The sequence below is a fragment of the Rhinatrema bivittatum genome, chromosome 19 (assembly GCF_901001135.1).
Source record: "Rhinatrema bivittatum chromosome 19, aRhiBiv1.1, whole genome shotgun sequence".
NCBI classification, from domain to species: Eukaryota; Metazoa; Chordata; class Amphibia; order Gymnophiona; family Rhinatrematidae; genus Rhinatrema; species Rhinatrema bivittatum.
In genome coordinates this window covers 3931933-3946308 of record NC_042633.1, presented here as the reverse complement: position 1 = coordinate 3946308, position 14376 = coordinate 3931933, and the positions used below count along the sequence as shown (strand labels likewise).

The window sequence follows — 14376 nt, the reverse complement described above, 5'->3', positions numbered from 1 at the left end:
CAACATTAAACTAGCAGCTGTGCCTCTCTGGCTGGTTGCAATTTCTGTAATAGCAATAATTGCTAGCGGAAAATCAGACATTCAAGTAGCTTTTTGCTACTCAGGGACCTAAGAGACTAAGGGCTGAATTTTAAAAGGGTTACACGCGTAAATGGGCCTATGCGCGCCGAGCCTATTTTCAAAAGGCCCAGCGACACGCGCAAAGCCCCGGGACGCGTGTAAGTCCCGGGGCTTAAAAAAATGGGCGGGATGGGGCAGGGTGGGGGGGCGGGACAGAGGCCTCCTGCACAGCGGCCATTTCCTGCTGTGCCGGGGGATCGTGCGCCGGCAGTTCGCCGGTGCGCACAACATAAGCCTGCCAGAGGCAGGCACAACTTCCACAATAAGGGGCAGATTTTCAAAGGGTTACGCACGTAACTTATGCACGTAACCCCAAAAACCTGCTCCTGCGCACGCCGAGCCTATTTTGCATAGGCTCGGAGGCACACACAAGCCCCGGGACGCGCGAATGTCCCGGGGCTTTGAAAAAGGGGCAGGAAGGGAGTGGGGGCGTGGGCGTGGCGCCAGCAGCCGGGGGATGGCACGCCGGCAGCCGGCCGGCACGCGCAAGATGCATAAATAATTGAAATAAGGTAGGGGGGGATTTAGGTAGGGCTGGGGAGTGGGTTAGATAGGGGAAGGGAGGGGAAGGTGGGGGGGAGCGGAAGAAAGGTTCTCTCCGAGACCTTGGAGGGAACAGGGAAAGCCATCAGGGCTCCCCTAGGGCTCAGCGTGTGCAAGGTGCACAAGTGTGCACCCCCTTGCGCGCGCTGACCCTGGATTTTATAACATGCTTGTGGTAGCGCGTGCATGTTATAAAATCGAGTGTACATTTGTGCGCCCCGGGTAGCGCGCACAAATGTACCCCGCGTGCGCTTCTTTTATAATCTATCCCTAAGTATTTGGGGGGGTTAGATAGGGCTGGGAGGGGGGGAGTTAGGGGAAGGGAGGGGAAGGTGGGGTGGGGGGAAGAGAACGGGGAAAGCCATCGGGCTCCCCTAGGGTTCGGCGGCCTGGGAGGGAACAGGGGAAGCCACATGGGCTCGGCGTGTGCAAGTGCACAATTGTGCACCCCCTTGCGCACGCCGACTCCTGATTTTATAACATGCGCGCATGCCTGTGCGCGCATGTTATAAAATCATGCATTCGTGTGTGCGAGCTGGGTAGCACACGCACATGTACGCCCGCGTGCACGTTTTAAAAATCTACCCCTAAATGTTTGGGTAACAGCTACAATAGTATTGCATACTTAGATTACTACAAAGTTTAGGAGTTTCGAAAAGTGCATTCTGGTGGGAAAAAAGTAGGGATCTTGCATGTTTTTCTATGCAAAATGGTGAAATACAAAAGAAGTAGACAAAAAGACTGTCCTGGATAAAGAGAAATCTGTGGCTGACAGCAGGGAAGCATTCTTAGGGCCGGATTTTAAAAGGGTTACGAGCATAAGGTACGCGCCTAACCCTTTTAAAACGCCCCTGCGCGCGCCGAGCCTATATTGCATAGGCTTCCGGCGTGCGCAAAGCCCCAGGATGCGCGTAAGTCCCGGGGCTTTCTTGGAGTGGGAGTGTTGAGGGGGGCGTGACGCGGTCGGCGCGTCATCGGGGGGCGTTTCGGGGAGGCGTGACGCGGTCGGCGCATCATCCGGGGGCGGTGCCGTGGGCGTGGTTTCGGCCTGGGGGCGTTCTGGGGGCGTGGCCGCTGCCTCCGGAGCAGCCCCTGGACCGGAACATGGCGCACAGCAGCTGGCCCGGTGCGCGCAAAGTTACGCCTGCCTTGAGCAGACGAAACTTGTGCGACAGAGGTGGGGGGGGGGATTTAGATAGTTCCGGGGGGGGTAGGTTAGGTAGGGGAAGGGAGGGGAAGGTGGGGGGAGGTGGAAGATAAGTTCCCTCCGAGGCCGCTCCGATTTCACAGGGCAGTGCACAAATGTGCACCCCCTTGCGCACGCCGACCCCGGATTTTATAAGATACACGCGGTTACGCACGTATCTTATAAAATCCGGCGTACTTTTGTTCGTGCCTGGTGAGAGAACAAAAGTACGCACGCGCGCTGTGTTTTAAAATGTACCCCTTATTGTGGACTGAAAGACTGGATGAGACAGATTTTTTTCTGCCATAGTCTACTATATTACTATGTAATGATGTAATCAATCATCATAATAACAAAGTTATGACGGCAGATGAAAACCAAAAGATCCATCCAGTCTGCCCAGCAAGTTGTTCATGGTAGTAACAGCCACTCCAAGCAGGTTATCCCCATGTCTTCTGTTAAAGGAAGTAACTGCCGCTCCATGCAGGTTCTCCCATGTTTCTGGTAAGGGTAATAACTGCTGCTCCATGCAGGTTACCCCCATGCCTTCTGTTACAGGTAGTACATGTCGCTCTGTGCTATTAGTCACAAATATAAATGTGATTAATGGCCCCTGTTAGAGACAGGATGCTGGGCTTGATGATCCATTGGTCTGCCCCAGCCTGGCAATTCTTAGGTTCTTATCTAGGCAAACCTCTATAATAAGACCACATGCCAATGAAATATCTGGGCTATATTAATAGGTTCTATGTAATGGTTTTATGGTTATTAGAAAGGAGGGAGGATTCTATTGATACAAAATATTCTATATGTCTGTTTTCTGCAGCTTTTAAATACATTTTGTCATCTTTTAACACTGACTTTGTTTTCCTTCTTAGAATTTTGTCTATGATTTCAATGTATTATGTTGGCTGTTTAGATTAAAATTTTTGGATATTTATTATTTTGACATTTATTGTAGTTTTCTGAAGTGTATTTTGTTTGATGATTTGATTTATGTTTAATTGTGAGCCACTTTGGGTAAGGCAGGATAAAAGTTAAATAAATGGCAGAATAATATGATGACAGCAAGTTAGTTTATTCCCAACAGATTTCAGATCCGTTATTATCGTCACATATTGGCCATCATGTTTGCCATAGAAGAAATTAACCAGAACCAGCATCTGCTACCAAACAATACCCTGGGCTTCCATTTCATGGACTCTTGTTCTTCAGAGTTAGTCGCTCTCCAGCACACTCTGCTGCTATTGTCGGGGGAAAACCAAACATTTCTGAATTATAAGTGTGAGGCTCACCTGACTGTGGCAGGCATCATTGGGGAGCTCTATTCTTCAGTGTCTGAGGTCATGGCCAGGATACTAGGAGTTTACAAGATCCCACAGGTATGAAATTTCTCTATGTTTCTGTCAAAGAGCCATTGGGTTACCACTTGATTTCATCTCATCTTCACTGTCAATTATTCCCTCATTGAATTCATGGACCTCCAGTTCCTTCATGTCTTAGAAGCTGGAATTTCTTGTCCATAGATCTAAGAAGGCAAAACACAGGACAGGCTCAGACTGCAGATGAAATTGAACCATTTAAAATACTCTGACCATTTCCCTCCCAAGTCACTGTTGTGTGCTATGCCTCCTGTGAATATATATGAGAGAGATGATGTAAATCTTTCTTTTCAGATCAGCTTCTTATCTGAGCACCCAATGCTGAGTGATAAGCTCCAGTTCCCATCTTTCCTACGCACCTATCCTGCAGGCACCCTGCTGCCCAGAGCTATTGCCCAGCTGCTTCAGCACTTCAACTGGACATGGGTGGGAATCTTGTTTTCCAATGCAGATCTTACCAGCTTGCAAAGTCAGAAGATGAAGCAGGAGGTAGTGGAGAATGGTGGTTGTGTGGATTTTCTGGAGATGATTGATGATCGCTACCCCAGTGAGAGGCTGGTCAAAGTGGCAGAGGTGATTCTTCAGTCCTCAGCGAGTGTGATTGTCTGCCTCTGCTTTGAAGTCCATTTCAAGCCTATCCTGGAGCTCCTTTCCCTTAGGAATATCACTGCCAAGGTCTGGGTCTTCTCATCTGCGTTTGAAATCAACCCTTATATGTTCACCAGAGAGTCATGGAGGCATCTTAATGGCAGCCTGGTATTCATTGGCTCCACAAGTGACATCTCCCACTTCACTAATTTCCTCTACCATATTAGGCCTTCTGCATTCCCATGGGACAACTTCACCAAGCTCTTCTGGGAAAAGGCATTTGGGTGTCGATGGGAGGGACAGAACTTGAATCACGCGGTAACAGGGGATAACATCATCCCATGCACAGGTGAAGAGGACCTCAAAACACTGGACCCAGCGCTCTTTCAGTTGAATGATTTAAGCGGTACCTATCAGGCTTACCTGGCTGTTTATGCTTATGCACATGCTCTGCACAACATGATTTCAGTTGAACCCATGCAAGATATGTTTGAAATAGCCTCCAACATTCATAATATCAAACCATGGCAGGTACTGGAAATAGGAGTTGGGATTATTATAATTCTAAATGCAGACAAGACCCTGCTGATATTTAACTTTAGAGGTTTTGAAATATATATGTGAATGTTCAAATAGATCTTCACTGGTTTCTACACAAGCTTCCAAAGTCCAGGGGAGAAGGCATAAAATTACTGTTAATTATCACATTTTAAATAGATATAACTGGTGAATGGTACTTGGTCAAGGTCTTACAGAGAGTCGCTAGCAGACATGGAGAGGTCAGAACTAGGCACAGGGAGGCTGATAGACTCACCCATTATCACACAGAAACTCAATGAATAAACCAGGATTTGAACTGTAACAGAGGGAAATTAAATGACTCTCTCAAGGAACAGGGAGCTTAGGTGATCTGCTCAAAGTCACACAGGGACTCAGTGGCTAAACATGAAATAGAACTGAAGCACAAGGAGATTAAGTGACTTTTCTAAGGTCACATAGATGAGCCCCCATCCTTTTCAGCTCTTGGGCATGGGGCACAAAGGAAGGGTCACAAACCACCTTTGGCCCCATGATCTCAATGGTACCCTTACAGGGAAGAAAAGATGTACATGTCAAGGCCTTTAGAGTTGCTTCTCCTCATAGGGTCTTTCTAATACCTACAGTACCTGAATGTAAACCGATGTGATATCTCAGATTGAATGTCGGTATATAAAATAAATAAATAAATAAATAGATAAATAAATAAATAAATATATAAGAACATAAGAAATTGCCATGCTGGGTCAGACCAAGGGTCCATCAAGCCCAGCATCCTGTTTCCAACAGAAGCCAAACCAGGCCACAAGAACCTGGCAAGTACCCAAAAACTAAGAAGATCCCATGCCACTGATGCAATTAATAGCAGTGGCTATTCCCTAAGTAAATTTGATTAATAGCCGTTAATGGACTTCTCCTCCAAGAACTTATCCAAACCTTTTTTGAAACCAGCTACACTAACTGCACTAACCACATCCTCTGGCAACAAATTCCAGAGCTTTATTTTGCGTTGAGTGAAAAAGAATTTTCTCTGATTAATCTTAAATGTGCTACTTGCTAACTTCATGGAAATCCCCCTAGTCCTTCTATTATTCGAAAGTGTAAATAACCGATTCACATCTACTCATTCAAGACCTCTCATGATCTTAAAGACCTCTATCATATCCCCCCTCAGCCGTCTCTTCTCCAAGCTGAACAGCACTAATCTCTTCAGCCTTTCCTAATAGGGGAGCTGTTCCATCCCCTTTATCATTTTGGTAGCCCTTCTCTGTACCTTCTCCATCGCAACTATATCTTTTTTAAGATGTGGCAACCAGAATTGTACACAGTATTCAAGGTGCGGTCTCACCATGGAGCGATATAGAGGCATTATTACATTTTCCGTTCTATTAACCATTCCCTTCCTAATAATTCCTAACATTCTGTTTGCTTTTTTGACTGCTGCAGCACACTGAGCCGATGATTTTAAAGTATTATCCACTATGATGCCTAGATCAGTCCAGCAGAATCCTATAAAACGCCAGAAGAATACCAAAGTTGTTTTTCAAAAAAATAAACCTTTTACTTTTTCTGATGGTGGGGAAAAACAACGTCCATAAAATGTTCACAAAACAATAAATCCGGACTCTTTCCATGAAAATTTAACAGATTTCCAGTCAGCTCTATGGGACCCAGACCTCCTTCTCTAGTCTCTCCCTATACCTTGTGGTAGAGCGGGCTTATCTTCTTCTTCTTTTTCTGTGGTCACTTTCTCTCACTTATTTCACAGTCACCACAGGCAGCTCTTTTTTTTCTGTTAGATAGGATTCCAGAACCATTTGTCCAAAGATCAATTTTTTCTGACAGGCAAAACCTCTCCAGGGGAAAAAAAGGCTTTTCTATTTGTCTCATCTAATAATCAGCAAACTCTCTGGACCTCTATACCTGAACTCTGAGACTTCTCCTCTCCTTCCACTGGCACCACTCCATGAGGCGATGGCTACCCCACAGGGACTCCAACTCCTGCAAATCTGTTTTCCACTCTGCGCTGCATTGCATGGATGCAGAGGGGTACATTTTATAAAAAAGCGCAAGCACGCACTTTTGTTCGCGCACCAGGCGCAAACAAAAGTGCGCTGGATTTTATAAGATACATTTGTGCACCTTGCGTGCGCCGAGCCCTGCTCGCGCTGCCCATTCCCTCCAAGGCCGCTCCGAAATCGGAGCGGCCTCGGAGGGAACTTTCCTTCCGCCTCCCCTCACCTTCCAATCCCTTCCCCTACCTAAACCCAGGACTTACGCGCGTCCCGGGGCTTGCTCGCTGCCAGGCCTATGTAAAATAGGCTCGGCGCGCGCAGGGGGGTTTGGGGTAGGTTTTTTGGGGTTACGCACTTAACCCTTTGAAAATCTACCCCAGAGGTTTTAAATTCAGTGATTCCTTCCAGTGGGGAATGATGCTCTTTCTTCACATTCCTACATTATTCAGGGGTCAGGATCTGGTTGAGATCCTTGACACACACTGTGGGCACTCAGACCATGCTAACCACTCTTATCTGTACTCACCAATTTTATATGGTGCAATATGTACGTGTCTGCATCCAAAAACTGAAGCCTTTCTTACATACTATTACCCCCAGCCACTCTTGAATGTGGAAGAATGTATATGACACCTTATTTCTTCTAGCTTTGAGTCGTTCAACTTCATTTCACATACCTCCTGTGCCTTATTTGGAGCTCGGCATATGGCATGGCTTCGACTGAGTACCATCTGAGACAATGTCCATGAGAAGTTGGTGGAGCTCCCTTGTTTTGGGGACAACCTTTTTGACAAAAAAACTCATTGCAATACTTGCTCAACTAAAAGAACAGAATCTAGTGGTTCAATCTCTCTTGCAGTTCTCAATCAGCTCTTCTCCTCGAGAGGCTCCTTCTATACTTACAAAAGACCGTACTATCTAAAACACCCATTCTGCCATTTTTAATAGTATTGGCTACCACTTCTGGCTCGATGTCAGCAACCACGTCCAGCTAGACTAGGGGTGGGCCGCAAACAAGTTGGGTTTTCAGGATATCCCTAATGAATATGCATGAGAGAGATTTGCATGCACTCTGCCTCAGTTGTATGCAAGCATATTTCATGCATATTCTTTACGGGTATCCTGAAAGCTCAACTGCTTTGCGGCCCTCGAGGACCTGAATTGCCCGACCATGAAATTGTGAATACTTCTAAAAGATATTTTTTTAGCAATTCACTGGCTGATAGGAGTCTGGAAATAGGAAAATTTAAAAAACCTTAAATTTCTTGCTCTATTTTCATTTTCCAGGTTCTCCATCTGTCTATGAATAACCAGGCTGTCTTTAATAAAATAATTATTAACAGACTGTAAAGTAGTTACTTGTGCTGTAGTTGTTCTACCCACCTCTTCTAGTTGTTTTAAATGATTATCATGTGAGTCTATTACATTCTTAATTTCAATAGATGATTTATTACTCTGAATTATAGAACTAGACATAACCTTCTGTAACTCATTAATTGCCCTCCATACGTCCCCTAGAGTTATATTTTGAGGGTCTATGGGCTCTGGAACTAAAATATGTAGTCCAGAGCCCCCTGTAGTCCCCAACTCCTCTATATCCCCACCTTCTGTAGGTTGCATATCACCATTATTGGTTGTTGCACAACTCCTTGTGTCGAACTTGGTAGAATGGGGGCAGGCATTTCCATCATGGGTTGAGATTGCTGCTTCTGGCTGGGACTATCAGAGGCAGAGGAAAACGATATATCAGGTATTGAATTGCGAGCAGATTGACTTACCCGCCTCATAACATGGGAGTCCATGGGTCCCCTAGCCTGTGGAACAGCCGGAGATGTCCAAACTTTTGTTTTTCTTTTTCAACCCATACAGGTTTGAAAAAGAGTTAAGTAGAAATTCTTACCAAGGGGCGCGCCCCTTTGGCGCATGGCTTCGGCTGCTCGCTGGCGGCTGCGCGCTGTACCTGGGCTGAATTTATTTCAGCGTTCCGGCCCCACTCAATGACGTCACTCGAGGGGCATGGCTTTGGGTCGGTCCCGTTGTTACTATTCTGGGGTGTTGAAAGGAGCCTTGGATGCTGTCCCTTTCTGCCTTTCCTCTCCACTGAGAGGTTCTCCAGCCAAATGTCCTCCGGTCACAGGGTTGCACCTGGGCCGGATTTATTTCAGCGTTCCAGCCCCACTCAATGACGTCACTGGAGGGGCGTGGCTTCGGGTCAGTCCCAATGTTACTATTCTGGGGTATTGAAAGGAGCCTTGGACTCTGTCCCTTTCTGCCTTTTCACTCCACTGAGAGGTTCTCCAGCCAAAAGTCCTTGCAAGAGAGAGGGTTTCTACCATCAGAAAGAGAGAACACTATGAGATTGATCATTCTCTCAGCGTTCAACAGCCAGAGTGATTCTGGTTGCATTAGGTTATATATAGTCCAACTAACCCATCTTTATTTATTTATTTATTTATTTGTAGGTTTTTATATACCGACAACCGTTTGCACATCGTGTCGGTTTACAGATAACTTAAAACTTTTTGGCAGTGTCATTACATAGAACTTTTTGGCAGTGCCATTACATAGAACAGTTAAACGAAGCATACAAGAAAAACACATGAACAAATGGAAACTGGGTAACTATTTACAGGGGATGGATGTAGGTAATGGATATCTTCATATCCATTACCTACAGTGGGGTCTGCGCTGCCAATGGAACCAACTATTTAACCATTGTCAAGGGTCATACAGTTTTCTGAGGACATGAAGTGGGAATTAACTGCTTTAAGGTGGAGCTTCACTTTGCCCTCTCTTTCACCAAGTAAATTTAGGGATGGATGCCTCCACAAAAGGATAGGGCACTCACATGGGATCTTTTCAAACCCAGGGCACTTGGTCCTTTGAGGAAAGCTGATTTCAAATCAATCTTCTGGAACTATGAGCAATCAGATCCAATCTGACAGCATGCAGGCATCTTCTTCAGGGAAAGAACATCTTGATTAAAACCAACAATCAAGTTGCCATTTTCTATGCCAACAAACAGAGAGGCACAGTCATGAACTTTCTACTAGGAAAAGATTTGGCAGTGGGCAATCAGAAATCAGGCTGTACTTCAAGCCACCTATCTTCCAGGAATCTCTAGCACATTGGCGGATCGCCTTAGCAGAGTATTTCACCCACAAGAATGTGACAATCAGCAGTCAACAAAATATTTGACTTGTGGGGTCAGCTGTTGATCTACCTATTCACATTGGAACAGAACAGAAATCTGGAAAAAATCTGCTCAGTCTGGCCCAGCAATTTCAGGCTAGTTAGGATTCTTTCCTGCTCAATTGGGGAACAAGTCTCATGTATGCTTTTTCACCAATATGACTGATTACCAGAACAGTAAAAAAGGTCTCCAAGACCATGCTTGCTTGATTCCCAAGGTCTCAGCATAGCTCAGACAGATGTGATTTGCATATCGTATACAATTTTCCAATAGTCCTTTGTTAACTCAAGATGAAGGAACACTGGATATTGAACATTCAGGGCCGGATTTTAAAAGGGTTAGGCGCTTAAGGTACGCGTGTAACCCTTTTAAATCCCCCCTGCGCGCGCCGAGCCTATTTTGCATAGGCTCGGCGCGCGCAAGCCCCGGGATGCACGTAAGTCCTGGGGCTTGCAAAAAGGGGCGGTCAAGGGCGTGGCCAGGGGGCGCGGTTTAGGGTCAGGGGCGTGTTCGGGAGCGTGTGGATGGTCCGGGGGTGTGGCCGAGTGCCCCGACACAGCGGCCTGTGGCGGGGCCTGCCACGCTGGTGCGCATAAGTTACTACTGCCCGGAGGCAGTAGTAACTTTTAAGATAAAGGTAGGGAGGGGGTTTAGATAGGGCCGGGGGGGGGGGGGGGGTGGTTAGGGAGGGGAAGGTGCAGGGGGGTGAATGGAAAGTTCCCTCCGAGGCCGCTCCGATTTCGGAGCGGCCTCGGAGGGAAGGGCAGCGCGCGCAGGGCTCGGCGCGAGCAAGGTGCACAAATGTGCACCCCCTTGCGCGCGCCGACCCCGGATTTTATAAGATACACGCAGCTACGCGCGTATCTTATAAAATCCCGCGTCCTTTTGTTCGTGCCTGGTGCGCGAACAAAAGTACGCGTGCGCGTAGATTTGTAAAATCTACCCCTCAGTGATCACTAATCTATTTTTACCCAGAGAAATTGAAGACACAATAGTTTCACATAGGAAGCCTTTAATTAGGAAAAACTATACCTTTAAATGATTTTCCATGTAGTGTCAATCGAATGCCTTGGACCCATTCTCTTGTGAGTTCCAGCATTTGCTAATGTAGTGACACTCTTTCCTGACTCAGGCCTTGCCACATCATATATAAGGGTATATATTAGTGCCTTAGTGGCTTATCATTCTGTGGTAGACAATAAACTAGGGGTGTGCATTCGGATTGACCGCATTAGTAAAACGCAACTCATATTTTTTTTTTACTTAAAAAATGGATTCGACATAAACGATCGGATTTCCCACATATCGAACATAGATATGTTCGATATGTGGGAAATCGCAATTGTTGAGCCAAAATAAAAATTTAAACCCCCTCACCCTCCTTAATCCCCCCCCCCAGACTTACCACAACTCCCTGGTGATCGAGCGAGGAGTGAGGACGCCATTTCTGCAATCCTTGGCGAGAAGCATGTGACGTCGGCGGCACGTCGAGTGACGCCGGCGTCACGTGATTCCCGGCTCGTTCGCGCCGGACGGCTCGTTCGGCCCAAAAGAACTTTTGGCCAGCTTGGGGGGGTCAGGAGGCCCCCCCAAGCTGGCCAAAAGTTCTTTTTGGGCCGAACGAGCCGTCCGGCGCAAACGAGCCGGGAATCACGTGGCGCCGCGTCACTCAGACGCGACGTCACGTGATTCCCGGCAAGTTCGCGCCGGACGGCTCGTTCGGCCCAAAAAGAACTTTTGGCCAGCTTGAGGGGGTCAGGAGGCCCCCCCAAGCTGGCCAAAAGTTCTTTTTGGGCCGAACGAGCCGTCCGGCGCGAACTTGCCGGGAATCACGTGACGTCGGCGTCACGTGATTCCCGGCTCGTTCGCGCCGGACGGCTCGTTCGGCCCAAAAAGAACTTTTGGCCAGCTTGGGGGGGTCAGGAGGCCCCCCCAAGCTGGCCAAAGTTCTTTTTGGGCCGAACGAGCCGTCCGGCGCGAACGAGCCGGGAATCACGTGACGCCGCGTCTGAGTGACGCGGCGCCACGTGATTCCCGGCAAGTTCGCGCCGGACGGCTCGTTCGGCCCAAAAAGAACTTTTGGCCAGCTTGAGGGGGTCCCCCCAAGCTGGCCAAAAGTTCTTTTTGGGCCGAACGAGCCGTCCGGCGCGAACTCGCCGGGAATCACGTGACGCCGCGTCACTCGACGTGCCACCGACGTCACATGCTTCTCGCCAAGGATTGCAGAAATGACGTCCTCACTCCTCGCTCGATCACCAGGGAGTTGTGGTAAGTCTGGGGGGGGGATTAAGGAGGGTGAGGGGGTTTAAATTTTTTTTTTGCACATATGTACATATACCCAACTCATTGGATTTTTTTTATGTCCATATTGGCCGCAAGTGGGACCCCCTTTCGGACATAAAAAATATGAACATAAAATTTTGCTCTGCACATCCCTACAATAAACCCATCTCTACTCGTCCTCTGATGTTGAGATTTATGAAGGGTTTAGGGCATGTGAAGCCTAACAACATAAGAACATAAGATATGCCATACTGGGTCAGTCCAAGGGTCCATCAATCCCAGTATCCTGTTTCCAATAGTGGCCAATTCCAGTCACAAGTATCTGCAAGTACCCAAACATTAGATAAATCACATGCTACTATTGCTTATTAATTACTGTAATAGCAGTTTATGTATTTTTCCTTTGGGAATTTATCCAAACCTTTTTTAAATCCAGTTACACTAACTGCTGTAACCACATCCTCTGGCAATGAATTCCAGAGCTTAACTATGGCCTGAGTGAAATAGAATTTTCTTTCATTTGTTCAGACAGGTAGTTTTGCGGAATCTGTTCTTGCAGTAGTCTACTCTCCATGGTGGATTCTGAGATGCTTATTCAAATCCCAAGTGTCGTTCACTTTAGTACTAATGTCAACGACACTTGGGATTTGAAATTTATGTATTGCCAGCCCTCCCGACGCAGCCTTCGGCGAAACATGGGGTCCATGTCAGGGGACCTATTTAAATTTATACCTTCTCTATGAAACAGTAGAATTGCCGTATTAAGTAACATTTTGTGCAAACACCTTTGATAAGTGTTAAGGACTCTTAATTTACCTGCACTTTTCTTATTTGATGTTTTGAACATTGAGCACAGTATACTTCTCTGCTATTGACTTTGAAATGTAATCCTACATGTCTTAGAGAAATCAAAATTACACCACCAGGCATGCAATGTGTCATAACTGGGACAGGATCCATCCATTCAGGTTGATCTGGGTGCGGTTGGAACTTTAGCTGGATGCCTGGTGAGCTGAAGGCATAAGAGAGGGAAATCAGACTTCAAGTGGGGTAGAAGTAGAGGTGATTGTTCATAGGGGAATTCATAAAGGTTGCATATATTTATAGAAATTATCTACCTGTTCAGGATAATGTTTTATTTTCATCACTGAATAGGTCCTCCATTATCTGAAGGCTGTGCATTTCACAACAGAATCCAAAAAGCAAGTCTACTTTGATGAGAATGGGGATGTTCCTGCTGTCTTTGACATCATGAATATCCAGATATATCTGGATTACACCAGTCAAGTAATAAAAGTGGGTAGATATGATGCCAGGGAATCCCCGGGGGATGAAATCATTCTGAATATCACTGCCATCTTATGGAACCAAAATAACCAGGTGAGGAGTGGCATACTAATGCAGTTGATAATGGCAGATAAAGACCAATTGTCTCATCCTGTCTGCTCAGCTTTTCAGGTCTGTACTTGTTAGGGTATGTCCCTGCTGTAAGCTGCTGGTTTGACCGTTTGTCGCTCCTTTTCTATGTTAGCTTTTTGTTGATTTCCTCTTTGGTTCGCTGTGATCCTGGGTAGACTAGCATTCAGGTTCTCATAATTATGCCAACACCCTCCTTCTCTTATCCATCATGTCTTACCACCATATTCTGTAATAATTTAAATATCCTGCCTCCTATGATCCCATGGACTTTCTGTAAAGTACCTGGCCATTCTAGCCTGCCAGTAACAACTCATTTGGTTTCCGAGGAATTGTAGTCTCCTAGTTCACACCCAGCTACCACACAGCTTTCAATGTCTCTAGCTCATGCTTTCTTTACCCATTTTACCACTCTCCTCTACATCTATCCCAAGCATGCTTGATTTCTAGCATGGTTTTAGCCATTACAACGTCTTCCCATAGGCTTTTCCAGCCATGAGAGGAGGGGTTCGAGGTAACAGTAACTTGCCTTCTTAATGTACAGTTTTCTAGTTGTCTGATTTGTCAGATAGCAGGGTCTGAGGGCTTGTATCTAAAGTCTAGGAAACAGAACCAATAGAGTTTGATTGTTATTTATCATGGCCCTAGGGGAGGTTGCTTCTTCTCACTTTGATTTAGCAGATTTTCCTGCTGATTTGAAACTTGATTTTTATGTTTTTATACTAGGGGATTTTAACATTCATTAAAATACGCATCAGACCTATGAGCTAACTGATTTTATTGCAGCTATGTCTGTATTAGGTCTTTCTCAGCAAATTGGTAGGTCATAAGAACATAAGAACATAAGAAAATGCCATACTGGGTCAGACCAAGGGTCCATCAAGCCCAGCATCCTGTTTCCAACAGTGGCCAATCCAGGCCATAAGAACCTGGCAAGTACCCAAAAACTAAGTCTATTCCATGTAACCATTGCTAATGGCAGTGGCTATTCTCTAAGTGAACTTAATAGCAGGTAATGGACTTCTCCTCCAAGAACTTATCCAATCCTTTTTTAAACACAGCTATACTAACTGCACGAACCACATTCTCTGGCAACAAATTCCAGAGTTTAAT

The 14376-nt window shown here is 46.1% G+C and overlaps 1 protein-coding gene across 1 annotated transcript in view; it reads left to right on the top strand.

The window, feature by feature from the left end:
- Window positions 1-14376, top strand: part of LOC115081067 (vomeronasal type-2 receptor 26-like) — a 58288-nt gene that overhangs the window by 34325 nt on the left and 9587 nt on the right. Inside the window, exons 5-7 of the mRNA XM_029585582.1 lie at window positions 2940-3231; window positions 3526-4350; window positions 13003-13227. Coding sequence (XP_029441442.1) covers window positions 2940-3231; window positions 3526-4350; window positions 13003-13227 — 1342 coding nt within the window. The remainder of the gene's footprint in view (window positions 1-2939; window positions 3232-3525; window positions 4351-13002; window positions 13228-14376) is intronic.